Genomic DNA, 13,797 nt, shown 5'->3' on the forward strand with positions numbered 1-13,797 from the left:
TCCCGTTATCACTAAATACTGGGTACTTCCTAAAGCAAAGGATATTCTCTGCTGAACCACAGTCATATTACAAAAATTAGGAAATTAACAGTGATACAATATTATTATTTAATGTTCAGACCTTATTCGATTTTTTCCTATTGTCCCAATAATGTCCTTTAAAGGAAAAAAAAAAAAAAAGTTTGTTCTGGCCCAGGATCCGTATTGCATTGAGTTGTCATATCTTGTAAATTCCTTTAATCTGGAATAGTTCTTCAGAAAATAATTTCAAGGTCTTTCATGACTTTAAGAATTTTAAGAATACAGGCCAGTTATTTTGCTGCCTGTCCTTCAACTTGGGTCTCTGCTGCTTTTAACAAAGATTCGCTTCTGGTTTGAGAGTTTTAGGTGTGGTCTTGAGTGAAGACCATCGGTAAAAGGAGCCTCTCTTCTCAAGGTTCCTCTCTCGTACAGACTATTCCTGCTATATTAGAAATGTTTGTAGCTGGTGGGATGGACAATAAAACGTTTTTGTATTCGGAACTGATCTTTTTGTATTACATAGTTTTCTCAGCATCCCTGCATTTTACAAGAGTTTAATTTCTTTAACAGAAGCAGATCCGTCTGTTAGCAAAACAGGCAATAATAATAATTGTATAATTAGCACCTACTCTTTTAAAAAACATTTGAGACTTAAATTACCTGTAGACTCCCATTTTCATAATCTCACCGTTGCAGTGATGAACTATGCCCTAGCTCAGGAGACAAAGAGCTGCAAAAATGGGTGTGTGTTACTCATTAAAATCATTCAACAAATATTTGAGTACATGGTTTATGTCAAGCTCTGTTCCCAGCCCTCGGAATACATTCGAGAACAAAATAAAACAAAAATCCCTGTCCTTGTAATCTAGTTGGACAAATTAAAATTTAAATTAAAAAAATCGCACACCAGGAATCCGACTTCTTTTTTTTTTTTTTTAGTTGTTTTGTTTGTTTTTTTTATACTGCAGGTTCTTATTAGGCATCAATTTTATACACATCGCTGTATACATGTCAATCCCAATCGCCCAATTCAGCACACCACCATCCCCACCTCACCGCAGTTTTCCCCCCTTGGTGTCCATATGTCCATTCTCTACATCAGGAATCCGACTTCTTAAAGAGGAAGAAGACAAGTCTCTGAGAAAAGGGACAGCTCTGAGGTTCGAGTCTAACGTGGATAACGCCGCTGAACCCCTGGCTGGTCATCAAGTTCTCAGTTTATCCAGACGCGCTACTCAAATGATTAATCCGAACACCAAAGACCTGAAGGGACCGGCGGGGCAGGACTTCCTGAGCTGTTCTAACCACTCTTTCAGCAACAGTCTGCCGCCCGGTGTGGGGCCTGACCGCCCCGCGGGGACCACGCACCTGGTCTCGCGCCCCTGCGCGGTGGTACCTCCGGCGCCCGGCAGGGCCGAGCACCTGGGAATCAGTCGCGCACCGAGAAAGCCCCGCGGGGAGATGGCTCTAGAGAAACGGCTCCTCCGGCGGCCTCGCCCACTGCAGTGCAATCTGGGTGGTTTTTCCAGGTCCCTCCCTGCCTTGTTCCGCGCCCAGCCCCTGCCCCCGCGGCGCCTGCGGGCCCGGGAGGGTGGCTGGGAGACACAAGGACTAGGCGGGGCTGCAGCTGCGAGCTAGCTGAGGGGCGACGGGGGGCTTTTTCCGGCCCCCGCACCCTGAAGTCCAGGAGCCGAAAGCACGCGACGCTGGAACTCCAGCTGCGGACGAGGGTGGTACCCAACACCCTCGTGGGCCCTTGCAAAGCTGCCTGGCCCTGGTAGAGTCCGGCCTTCTCCCGCTCTCTGGGTACGCGAGCTGCGCTACCTGTACCGCGACCGTCGTCGCTAGCACCCTCTCCAGCCAGGAAGCGCGGCGCCGTCGGCCTCAGACTCCTAAAACCCTTCCGCCACCTCCCCACGCAGTCCGCGCTTCCTCCGCGTCAGGAAAGCCGCATCTCCAGCTTCCCCTGACATGCGTCCTGAAAGGTTCTCAGATTTGCACCTGGAGTGGGTTACTGGCCTGATAGGTGTCTGGTTGCCCGTTTTCACATCAGGAATAAAGGGCTGGACACCTGGAGCCGAATTAGTAGTACTTCAGACGGAATTGTGTTCCCAAGAAGAGATCAGTTTCAAATATAAAAGCCGAAGAAACTTCATCTCTAGCGCTTTTCTCTCGAAAATGTCAACAGGACCCACCACACTGCCGTCCGACTTGGTGGCAGGGCGATGGGGGCGGTGGGTGGGGGGCGGAGGTGGGCGCTCAGGCCCCTGGGCAGATCTAACTGCGCTAGGTAGGGAGACCGCTCGGGAACTTGGCCAAATCGACACAGAAGTACAAAGGCGAAGGTATGAGGTAGAGGGCGGGAGATCAGAGCGGGGACCTGTGGAAAAATCTGGCTTTGGCCTGATTTAGGAAAACATTAGGTACTGTAGATACATTTCATTTAGGGCCCAGGGCAAATCAAAGGAAGTGGGCCCCTGCCCGGGAGGCGGCTCCAGTCTTGAGCTAGAATCCAGGACCAAACAAGGAGTAAGCAATTAAGGGAGTAGTTGAGAGAAAAGGGCGTGAGTTCCATTGTGCCTGAACTTCCTCACGGGGGACCCCCTGCTGCTTTGCGCGCCGCAACTGAGTCCTCGGGCGTCACTTGGTGGCTGGGCGTCCAGCCCCGCGAGTTCCGCTCAGCCGCGCGCGGGGGTTTCACTCCCCAAGGTGGGCAGTACCTCGGGGTTCGGAGGAGCGGGCGCCCGGAGAGGGGGAGGGCCCGAAGGGTTTCGCCTGCTGTTTGCACTTCAAGGTGTGTTGGGCTCGGGAGAGGCTTTTCCGGTGCTTGGCAAGCGCTCCCGCCACCTCCCGGCTGCCGTTGGCCGGTCCCTCCCTCCGCGGTTCGCCCTCTCGGGGCGCCGCGCCCTGGGTAGCTCCGCACCCGAGCCACACCTCTGGCCTCCTTTCTCCTCCCCGCGCCAGGCCTTTTCGCTTGACCCTTTAGGACCTCCGGCTTCGCTCCCCACAGCCGGCATTTCTCCAAGACCCCCACAGCTCGGCTACTTCCAAATGGGTAACCCGTCCCTGCGCGCCCTTTACCCCTCACCCTTTTCCCGTGCGGCCTCGGCTACCCTCTGGATGGCAACCGCCTCTTCCCCGCCCCTCGCGTCTCCCCCTCCTCCCTTCTCGCCCTCCCCTCTCCAATCATCCAGCCATTGTCTCCCGCCCCCTCCTCCCCTTCCCCCGGGCGGCCTCCTCCCCCACCGCTGCCACGTCGTGGTTTGAAGGAGCCAATGGGCAGGCGCCGCCAGGTGTCTCCTACCTGCACCACGTGGGGGAGGGGGAAGGGGCGGGCAGGTAGAGCCACATCCCAAAACAGAAAAGCTTTCAGCCATTGCGCACGCCTCCCGCGGGTGCAGCCCTGCTCCAGGCTTTTTGCATAGACGCACGGGCAATTGAATACAAAAAGGGCAGGCCTCCTCCGCCCTCCTTCTCACCCCCCTTCCTGCCCTGGGTGTGGAGCTCGGGCCAGGTGTGGGCTTGGGTGGTTGGTTACCGCCTTTTGCACCAGCGGCGGCGAGGAGGGGGGGGGTGGTCGCTCTTTCTTTTTCTCTTAGAAGAGGTTTTAGCACAGGTTTCCTCGTTCTCACTTCCACCTCACCTCACCGCCTCCCGACCCCCCTTCTCCCCCTCCCCACGTATCGTCATGACGGCGTCTCCGGATTACTTGGTGGTGCTTTTTGGAATCACTGCTGGGGCCACCGGGGCCAAGCTGGGCTCGGATGAGAAGGAGCTGATCCTGCTCTTATGGAAAGTCGTGGATCTGGCCAACAAGAAGGTATTTCTCCACGTTTCTATCCAAATGATAGGAGTGGGGCAAAAGCTTGTAAAAGTTTGGGGAGTCGGTAAACAAGTGCTCTTGTTTGCCCACTTGGGAGGCTGCACCCGGGGCCTAGAGAATCCAGAATAAAACCAAACCTCTTGGCCAACCGCCTTGGAACCGTTTCAGTCCTCCAAAATCTGGCCCAGGTGGGGAGGCCGGGGGCCGCCAAGCCATGCTCTCTACCGGACGGGGGACGCCCCGGGAAGGCGGGGTGGGATCCCTGGGGGCCCAAGTGCTCACTTCCAGGGCCTTTCGGACCTGATCCGGGTGGGGGTGGGGCTGGGGGCTGGGCTGCGACGACCTCTCGGCTACTGGAGCCGCTGGCGACAAGTGAGCTTTGATTCTGAGGCCAGACCCGTCGAGAGGTGTGGGCCGCCCCAGCAGGGGAGCAAGGAAGGAGAGTGAAGGTAGAGGTTCCCAAACTGAGGAAGGGAAAACTGACCCTAATTTTTTCCCCCGGAGGTGGGACAGTTGCACGAAGTACTAGTTAGACCGGATCAGTTGGAGCTGACGGAGGATTGTAAAGAAGAAACTAAGATCGACGCCGAGAGCCTGTCCTCGGCGCCGCAGCTGGACCAAGCCCTCCGACAGGTGACAGTCCTGGGCCGCGCCGCCCACCCCATCTTAGCTACCCGGGCGTCCCTCCAAGCCAGCCCAACCCTATCAGGTCCCACGCCCTCGCCGGGCGGTCCACGCGTGTCCCCGGAGCGAGGGGGCGAGACCCGGGCTTGCAGCCCCTGGTGGACTTTCTGCGAGGAGGTCGCCGCTCCTTTTCGCCTCCCAGCCCCCAGAGTCTTTGGGCCAAAACTTGCTAGCTTTCGAGTTGCTTCCTGAATTATTCCTGGGGCCAGAGAATCGGCCGAGTTTTACCAATCGAGTGATGAGCGGAGTTTGAATCCTAGCGCTCCAGCTCCAGACCCAGACCCAGACCCAGACCCAGACCCAGACCCAGACCCAGGCCCAGGCCCAGACCCAGACCCAGACCCAGACCCAGGCCCCAGACACGCCAGTCCTCTGCCGGGTTTGGGTCTGCAGCTCAGCCCTGGGACAGGGGGCGCTGTGGTGTAGACGAGCTGTGGCGTGGTGGAGGCGGCCCCAGCTGGGTGGGAACCTGAAGGTGCCTGCTTGGGTTTAGGCTCCTGAACTCCCAAAGGCCCGGTTCCGGTTCCGCTTACTTCTTTAGTGGCCTTGGTCCCAGCGCCGGGAGGGTTTGCAGACCCGGACATGTGAGGCTGCTCCTTGGGTCACCGTGAAAGTAGTGGAATCCCCTTACTGGGATTGAGGTGACCTAAAAACCGGCTGCTCCAGGGTGCCGACGGGTACTGGATCGCGGATAGGGCGGGGCGCTAAACACCTGTGCACAGGTGAGTGTCCGGCGCTCTCACGGCTTCTGCCCTAGCACAGGAGTTGCGAATTATAGGGGAAAGTTATCATTTCTGGGGTGTGTTACAGGAAACGTATTACTAGATTTTCCAGAGGTCTGTATACACATTCATTACCCACATTCGTATCAGAAACTGACATCTTTCTTAAGTCTAGAATATCCTAACATAAAAAAAAGTAACACCAGAGAATGATGTAATCAGAAGGCAACTTGCTGATGAAATGAGACCTCTGACTTAAAAGTCTCGAATGCATTTATCACAGAAATAGAAGTCAGTGGGTGTTGAACGGGAGGAAGAATGCATTTACTAAATTCTCCTGTGCGTAAACTGAGGATTGACTGGAAAGCTACCCTATATAAAGGAAGCTAGACAGTTTGTGGGAACGGAGTCTTTCTAATGTTGCCTCCAGCAGCGGTGTTCTTCACAGCAGTTAGCGTGGTTTTCTCAGGTTATAACCAAGTGGGGCCACTTTTCAGAGTTTGTAAATCCTGCATCCATTGCATCCTTGGGTGTGTTTTGTTCTTTTCAGTTTAACCAGTCAGTGAGCAATGAACTGAATATTGGGGTAGGAACCTCCTTCTGTCTCTGTACTGATGGGCAGCTTCATGTCAGGCAAATCCTGCATCCTGAGGCTTCCAAGAAGGTAAGAGTGCTGGCTTCTCGAAAAAACGATTGGACCTTAGGGGTGACTGGAGGCTTAAAAAATGGTTTATCCAAGTTTCTTCATTTTAAAAATATGCATATGAGGAGTTAGTATTTCATGGGTACAGAATTTCAGTTTGAGGAGATGACAAAGGGATGGTGGTGATGGTTGCACAACAGTGTGGATGTACTTAATGCCACTGAATTGTACACTTACAAATTGTTAAAATGGTAAATATTGTGTTATGTATATTTTACCACAATAAAAATGTCACAACACTTTCAAAGAGATGTTTGAGATTACAGTCATTTTATAGATACCCTTTGGTGACTTAATAAAAGTTTCCTTTTTGTTTATGTCAAGTTTTTGAGATGCTTGACATTCTCCCTTTTCCAGAGCATATTAGCTGAATTTTTGACATTTAAAATAACTACAAGTAAGTTGAACTGTATTTTAATACATTGTAATATTCCCATCTGTGTGCCTTACCCTAGAAAGGAAAGAGCAAAGAAAAATCCAACTAAAACTTTTAAATTGCAATTCTAATAATTTCGTTAAAAAGTTTTGTACTCCGACTTAACCATATAACTAGTGAAATGTTAATTATAGCATTCTGTACTTTGTCTGACTTAAAGTAAATGTTCAAAACTGATTGAATTTTGTATCAAAACAATAGGGTCACCCCCATCTTTTACCTTTACTTATCTTTCTGGTATGGAAAAGAGTATGAAATGAGAAAAATACTAGCTTACTGTAGATGTGATTTCTCTCTCTGGGAAGAATACTGAGGGGCTGAGAAAAAATGGTGAGCACAGACAGCAGACCCAGTGTAATCAATCATTGCTAATATAGTTGATCTTATCAACTTAATTAATTAGAGCTGTAACTTTTTATTGTGGTAGGCAGATACTGAACTTGAAAAGATGGAAGTAAAATATTTTTAAGGAAACTTTGTGAGGTAAGTCTTGCAATGAAAAGTTTAGACTGGCAATTGATGTCATAAGTGAGTAGTCAGTGCAGATTTTCTTTCTTTTTACTCCAATAGGGAAAAGGGAAGAAATGAACTAAATGTATAATGACAACTTTGAAGGTTTGAAGGAGAAACTCAAGTTCCTATATCTGGAGGCTTGAAGAAAACACTCCCTTTTACAGCAACCTTAGTAATTATTTGATTAAAAGGGGGGAGTATTTTTTATTAATTAAATGCTAGACAAATTGCTATACCCTTAATCCAGAAATACATATATATGAGAATTTTTTTTCCCCTCAAACTCATATAAGGGATAAAACTTAATTCTTCCCTGTTGGGCTGGAGGAAAACAGCTATTTTTGTTATTTTAGGTACACTGCTTTGGATGTGGGAAAACCTCCAGAGAAAAATTGAGACATTTTCCTGAGCCACTTCTATTAGGATTTTGATAAAGAAAACTAAAACAATTAATTTAGTATCATTATGAAAATAATTCTGTTCATTATAGAAAAATAAGGAAATGGTAAAACATAAAAGAAAATAATCCTTCCAGTCAGAAAACATTAAAGTGGTTTTTTGAATGTGAACATAGTTGAATGTATTCTTTCAGAGTTTTGTACAAAAGCCTTACTTTTACAAGGAGCATTCATACTACACAAACCTTTTAGCCTACTTTAAATTTAATATAACATCAGTATCTTTTGTAAGCAGTAAATAAAATATTCAGTATTTTAAATGGATATACCTATTGAAACCAAACATTTATTGTTGGACATTTGAGTTATTGTCATTATAAACAGCTTTTACATAAGCATTTTTGTAGGTAATCTTGAAGATTCACAATTCTTTTGGTAACTGTTTTGGAAGATGTCACCATGATGTAGTGATACCTATTTCAAATATAGCATGAGCAGGTCACATCTAATAGAATCCAATAAAGGAAATTTAGATAGAGACATTATTACATAAATATTATGGGTCGCAAACATTAAAAAGTATTTATTTCCTTGACTTTATAATGTACAAATTCCCCATAAGTGAATACAAATTATCTTGAAATTTTTAAAAAAATCTAAATTCAGTGTAACAAAATTAAACTTTGAAAATTATTCAATGAGGATTTTTTTTTTTCAGGAAAAAAAAAAGTGACACAATAGTATAATATTTGCTCTGACAGTTGAGCTTTGTTTAATTACCACAAGAGTGATGCTAATAGCTAAGAACGACTGGTAACAATTTCTCCTTTGCCGTTGAGATTTGTGATATATTTTTTTTAAGTGTAATTTGAGTTCTCAGGTTTAGCCAAAATAATAATGGTCAGGAAAACTAATGTGGGACTATAATTTGGCACAAAAATAATCCTCTTCAGGTAATCAGGAATTTACTATCTTAATCTAATTTTAATACACAGAATATGTATTATTAGAACCCAGTATTTTAAACTACTAGGTTTTAATAGAAAACTAAATTTTGATAAACACATAGAATCCTATGTCTAGATATATATTGTAAACATATGAATCTGTATGAAAACTGAGAGGGCTAATATTGCTACGTGAAAATACAGATGGTCTAAAATAATTATGGCTAGACAAAGTACATAATGTTATCAAACAGAAAATATAATAGCCCAAATGTTTTATAGCTTCAGAACTGTTTTGAATGGAATACATAATGGAGCACAAACATATAATCTATTGCCTTAGAATAAGATGAACTTTTTTTCCATGAGACTTTTATGTAGGATGTAATACTGTAACAGAAAATGAAGACACTCTAATGTTTAATTTAAAAATATTTTTTTAAATTGTGGTAAAATATACTTACATTCAATTCTTAGGTTCCTAATTGTTAGGGAGTCACTGAACTAAATGTATCTAGTTAACAGTGTCTACCTTGTCCTTCCTCAGAATGTATTATTGCCTGAATGCTTCTATTCCTTTTTTGATCTTCGGAAAGAGTTTAAGAAGTGTTGCCCTGGTTCACCTGATGTTGATAAACTGGATGTTGCAGCAATGACAGAGTGTATCCTTTAAGTGATGACCCAGGAATCATTTGAAAAGACAGCTCCAGAAAAAAATGGCAATTCAAGAAACTTTAAAACATTTTTAACTTTGACAGTGTATGAAAATTGACTTGTCCAAAATTTGTCTACTGTGCTAGGAAAATGGTGTAATTACTGGCATCTTTCAAAGTAGTTATAATTTACTGAATTTGAATAGTGATTTAGATGGATTTAGACATGGATTTTTGTTAGGTGAACACATCTAAAATAGAATTCAATTTTGGATTATGAGAGTGGTTTTGTTTTGTTTTTTCAGTTGATGACGAATTGATGAATGTGAAGACCACATTCTTTGCCAATTCTAAGGCCGCTTGTTCTGATTATCTTGGTTTTAGGGTTTATTTCATCTTCTTTTGAATGGATAAGAATTTTTTAAAGTTTGGATATACTCTTGACAAACAGCTGTTCATTGGCACCCCTTTTAACCTTCTCTGGGTTTGTCAAATACATGTAGATTGTGGTAATTATTACAAGCCATCTTTTGAGATGATAAAATGAAGCTGAGATTTTACCCCAAATTCTTTCATAACCAAGATAATATATCTGATGCATTATGTATTGTAAAAGTAAATTTTATAATCACAAATCTTGTCATGAATGACCCATCATCTTTCATCCAGTAAGTCTTTAAAGTGCTAACTAATAAGAGTCATGTGCTAACATATCAGATGTAACACTGAGTAATAGAAGGGTTGGGGACTCGCCCAAAGCCACTATGAGAATCATCATGAAGTCAGATTCAAGTTATTTTCATGAACGTGGGGGTATAGATGTTCATTCTAAAAATTTCTCATCCAGTTTCAGGAGCTAAAGCTTGATTTTTGTTTTATTTCAAAATTTCTTGATGAAAAAGATTGTTTGGATATTTTTCCTAACCATTTGTAAACAGATCAAACCCATTTTATTTGCCTTCTTCTTGGAAGTAGGTAGCTAGAATTTTGGTGTAGCTGATTTAGCTACTAGTTAATTACTGGTTTAGCTCCCAGCAGTGCCGGGAGAAGGGTAGAATAAGCTCATTTGAGTGAATTCTTAACAAGAGTTTCATTAGAAGGTTGGGACAGTAGAAAAACTTGCTATGTGTTTTGTTGGTTTAAATGCTGTATGAATTAGCTCAGGCTGCCATAACAAATACCATAGACTGTGTGGTTTATTAGCAACAGATATTTATTTTCTCACAGTTCTGGAGTATGGGAAGTCCAAGATCAGGGTGGCAGCATGGTTGACTTCTGGTGAGGGCTCTTTCTGGCTTTCAGATAGCTGCCTCTTCCCTGTGTCTCAAATGGCGGGTAGGGGGAGTGGCGTGGCTAGGAGTGTTGGGAGAGATATCTTTCTTTTCTTCTCTTTATAAGGCCACAGGCCTAACAGATTAGGGCCACTTCCTTATGGCCTCATTTAACTTTAATTGCCTCCTAAATACTCTATCCCCAGATACAGTCACATTGGGGGTTAGGGCTTAAACACATGAATTTTGGGAAGGGACACAATCCCATCTATAGCAAATGCTAAACCATTTAATGTGCTGGTACAAAATAGAGAACAAAAAATTCTGGCAAAGTATTAATAGATATTGAAGGGAAAGTGTAATAAGTTATCTTAATTTAGAAAAAGACAACTTGAGTAGGAAAGACAGTATATTAAGAACCATTTATCCCTGACTGCTCTGTTTTCTCTTTTAGCAAAGAAAATCTTTCCCTAGTAACTGTAGGTCTGATATTAGTAAAAATTTCCATAGCTACAAATAAGAGGTTCTTATATTTAGGTATTTCAGTTTTCTCAGTGTTTTCACAGTTCAGAGAAAGCTTGTTAAAAGCTTACCTATTTTTTTTCTCCTTGGTTTCTTCTTAAGAGCTTCACATATATAAGATTTGGGGTTATTAGTAAACATCTTCAGTATGGTAACCTGGGCTTTTTACTTGCTCTATGCTGTATTATCTACACAATATATACGTACTTTTTAAAAGTACTATATACTTTTATATAGTTTTTGCATTATCTGACCTTAAAGGTGACCTAAGGTGAATGGGTAAGATGCTATGCTGATTTTTTCTGTCATTCCTTTTTATCCTAGCTCTATAACTATTTGTTGGCAGTTTTTTTTCCAAGTACCATGGAGATGAAAATCAGAAGTATTTGACTACAGTAAACAGGTGAATTGTGAATAAAGCTAAGCTGGGCTTCATTTCAGGCATATAACACCTGACATTTGAGGAAGCATCTCATGACCATTAAGTAATGCATTCATTGAAAAATTAGGGAATTTTTCTGTTTATTTTAAAATAGCCTACTGTTAGCCTAGTTTCTTTGGACTTACATTGGAAGTCTTAGCGTTTATAGTTTTATTGCCAATCAAAAAGTGGATTTTTGTTTTTGTTTTATTTTTTTGTTTTTGGCCGCACTGCATAGAATGTAGGGATCTTAGTTCCCCGACCAGGGACAGATCCCATGGCCCCTGCAGTGCAAGAGTGGAGTCCTAACCACTAGACTGCCAGGGAATTCCCCCAAAAGTGGATTTTAATCTTAAATGTTTTTATTAGTGTTTTATTTGCATACTTCTTTCCCATTTAACAGGTAAGAAATGTTATTACGCCTTTCTATCTGTGGTTTTTGTTTTATGTTGCTGCTGTGATCAATTACTTTATGACTCCTAGTCAGAGGATTCATTATTTCCCTGACTAGGCCATCAAACTAATTCCTCAGGTAAAAGACAGTCATACCAAATTTGACTGTGCAGAGGATTTCTACAACGTCTGAACTAAAGAGCTGTCCAATTCTCTCTCAGACGACTAAACATTTTCCTTTCTAATATGGAAATGGCACTGGATTTGGAAACATAAAGATACTCATTATGCATCCTTGATGGTTTTGCCAAGTAGATGGAGAGTCATTTGCTCCAGAGGGATTACCTGTTCCACCAGGTAATCAGCGGGGGAGGGAGAGAGGCTCTTGCCAACCCTCAGAAAGGAACAAGTAAGAGAATTTGCAGCTTTGCTTCCTTGGGAAAGTTACTGGCCTTCTCCAAGCCTCACTTTTATCTCAGGTAGTCCCCAGTGAAAGCTTTGTGAACCGTGGGTGCTATGTAAGTGAAGCAGTACGACCACTTTGATAAAAGAAAAGGTTTAGGCATTTCTTGAATGCAGTCTTGGTTCATATTTTAGCACATATTTTCCTCTTTTGTCTTTGTGTTGGTTCTAAAACCATTTCTGGTGTTAGTGTTGATCCTCTCTGAGTTATTCCTGCTGCAGTTTTGTTACCTGCTTTGAGTTATGCAGTCCTAGCTGGAAAGAAGACCTCATTTAGCAGGTGAACTGTGGGTGGCATTTTGTAAGCTTTTTACTTAATCATGTGAGGCGGTGAGGGTGTGATGATAGGAATTGGGGCCCATGTGATTTTTTTTTTTTAAAGGAAGAAATTTATCATAGATCCCTTGGGGAAATTAATGCTAGTTGTCCCCTGCTGAAAGTACATTTTGATTATGAGGCTATTTGTATAATGACTTATCTGTTTTTTTAAAAAAACAAACCTATTTCCCCCACAGTATTGGATGGAATTACTTCCTCCTGGTTTCTTAGCCTATTTTTTGTTAGCTTTGTAACTCATGAGCTGATTTATTCTCCTTAATCAAGACCTCTACCGTTGTGTTTATTTCATTTTGCCAAGCCTTTACTAAGAACTCATTTTAAATGAAGTATGGCCTTCTCCGGAGAGCAGGTGAAAGAAGAGGACTATCTATCAACTGGGTGCTTACTATTTATCCCATCAGTAGCCTCCCAAGAGCCCAGTGGAGGAGGTATTGCCCCCTTTTCATAGCTAGGAAAACTGAGGCTTAGAGATTTTATCTTAAGTTAGAAGTGTCAGCATTTGAACCTGAGTCTGAGTGCAGACAGTCTGCTTGTTAACTAGGGGATAATGTTCTAGAATTTATAAAGATTATTTGAGGGTGGGGTTGGCTATTTAAATAGATTATCTCCCTTTATAAATTTATAGTCTATGTTTCCTGAGACTAAATATTCAGGAGAAAAGGGAAGTTAATTTTGTAAAATTTCTAAGTTTTAGGGTATTGCATCCATATGTGCTGTTTGATATTACAAGCATATGCCGTTTCACTAGTGCAGCTTTCCATTAACAGGGCAAAAAAAAAAATCACTAAACCACTCTTGTCTACCCATCCAAGTGTTAGTAGGGGTGTGTGTGTCTTTCCCTGTGTTTGTGTTTCACCACTTCTTGTTGGGGGTATACGATATGTGCTTCTGTGGGCGTGCTACTGACACAGTGACGAGGGCAAGTTTTTCCCATATATTAAAGATGGAGATAATAGCCTTACTAGCAGAGTGGTTAAGAACACGAGCTCTGGAGTCAGATTTACTGGGGATGAATTTACTGTACTTCTCAGCCCCGGTTTTCCCATCTTAAAATGGGCATAACTATTGCAAGGAATAATGAACTAGTACATGCAGCCACTCAGCCACTGCCTGCCCTACTGCTCTCCAGTGTTGACTGGGTTGTAGCATGTCTCCAAAGAAAAAAGCCATCTGCCAAAGACTCTGAAAGGACTTCCTTATTGATTTAAGACCTTATCTAAACTATCTTACACCTAAAAATTTTTTTTCTAATCTTTCATGAGACTGGTTATAGACCTTTTAAAACATCAGCTACATGTTAGTACAGGTAAGCTTTCAGGGTTTAGCTTCTCCATTTGTAAAAATAGTGTGTGCAAGTGTGGTTCATTCTGCACTTATGTGCTTATTTGTTATGACTAGTTGAACTGGGCCTTTGCAGTCGGAAAACTGTCATTGCTCTTCTTAAAAAGTGGAGGCAGATGCTGAATCCTCCTTGGCACCTTTCTGCGTA

At 43.3% G+C, this 13,797-nt stretch overlaps 1 protein-coding gene across 2 annotated transcripts in view; it reads left to right on the forward strand.

Annotated features, from left to right (window-relative positions):
- Positions 1–3,667: 3,667 nt before the first annotated feature.
- The window catches only part of ESRP1 (epithelial splicing regulatory protein 1), a 58,141-nt gene continuing 48,011 nt past the window's right edge, over positions 3,668–13,797 (forward strand). The window contains exons 1-4 of one of the 2 annotated variants that reach the window (XM_068525981.1): positions 3,668–3,841; positions 4,349–4,477; positions 5,801–5,914; positions 8,795–8,909. In XM_068525981.1, the coding sequence (XP_068382082.1) occupies positions 3,710–3,841; positions 4,349–4,477; positions 5,801–5,914; positions 8,795–8,909 (490 nt within the window). In that variant the 5' untranslated portion in view covers positions 3,668–3,709. Of the gene's footprint in view, positions 3,842–4,348; positions 4,478–5,564; positions 5,590–5,800; positions 5,915–8,794; positions 8,910–13,797 lie in introns of those variants that run through there. The other variant, XM_068525982.1, reaches the window with a different exon arrangement.

Source organism: Eschrichtius robustus, chromosome 17 (genome assembly GCF_028021215.1).
Source record: "Eschrichtius robustus isolate mEscRob2 chromosome 17, mEscRob2.pri, whole genome shotgun sequence".
NCBI classification, from domain to species: domain Eukaryota; kingdom Metazoa; phylum Chordata; class Mammalia; order Artiodactyla; family Eschrichtiidae; genus Eschrichtius; species Eschrichtius robustus.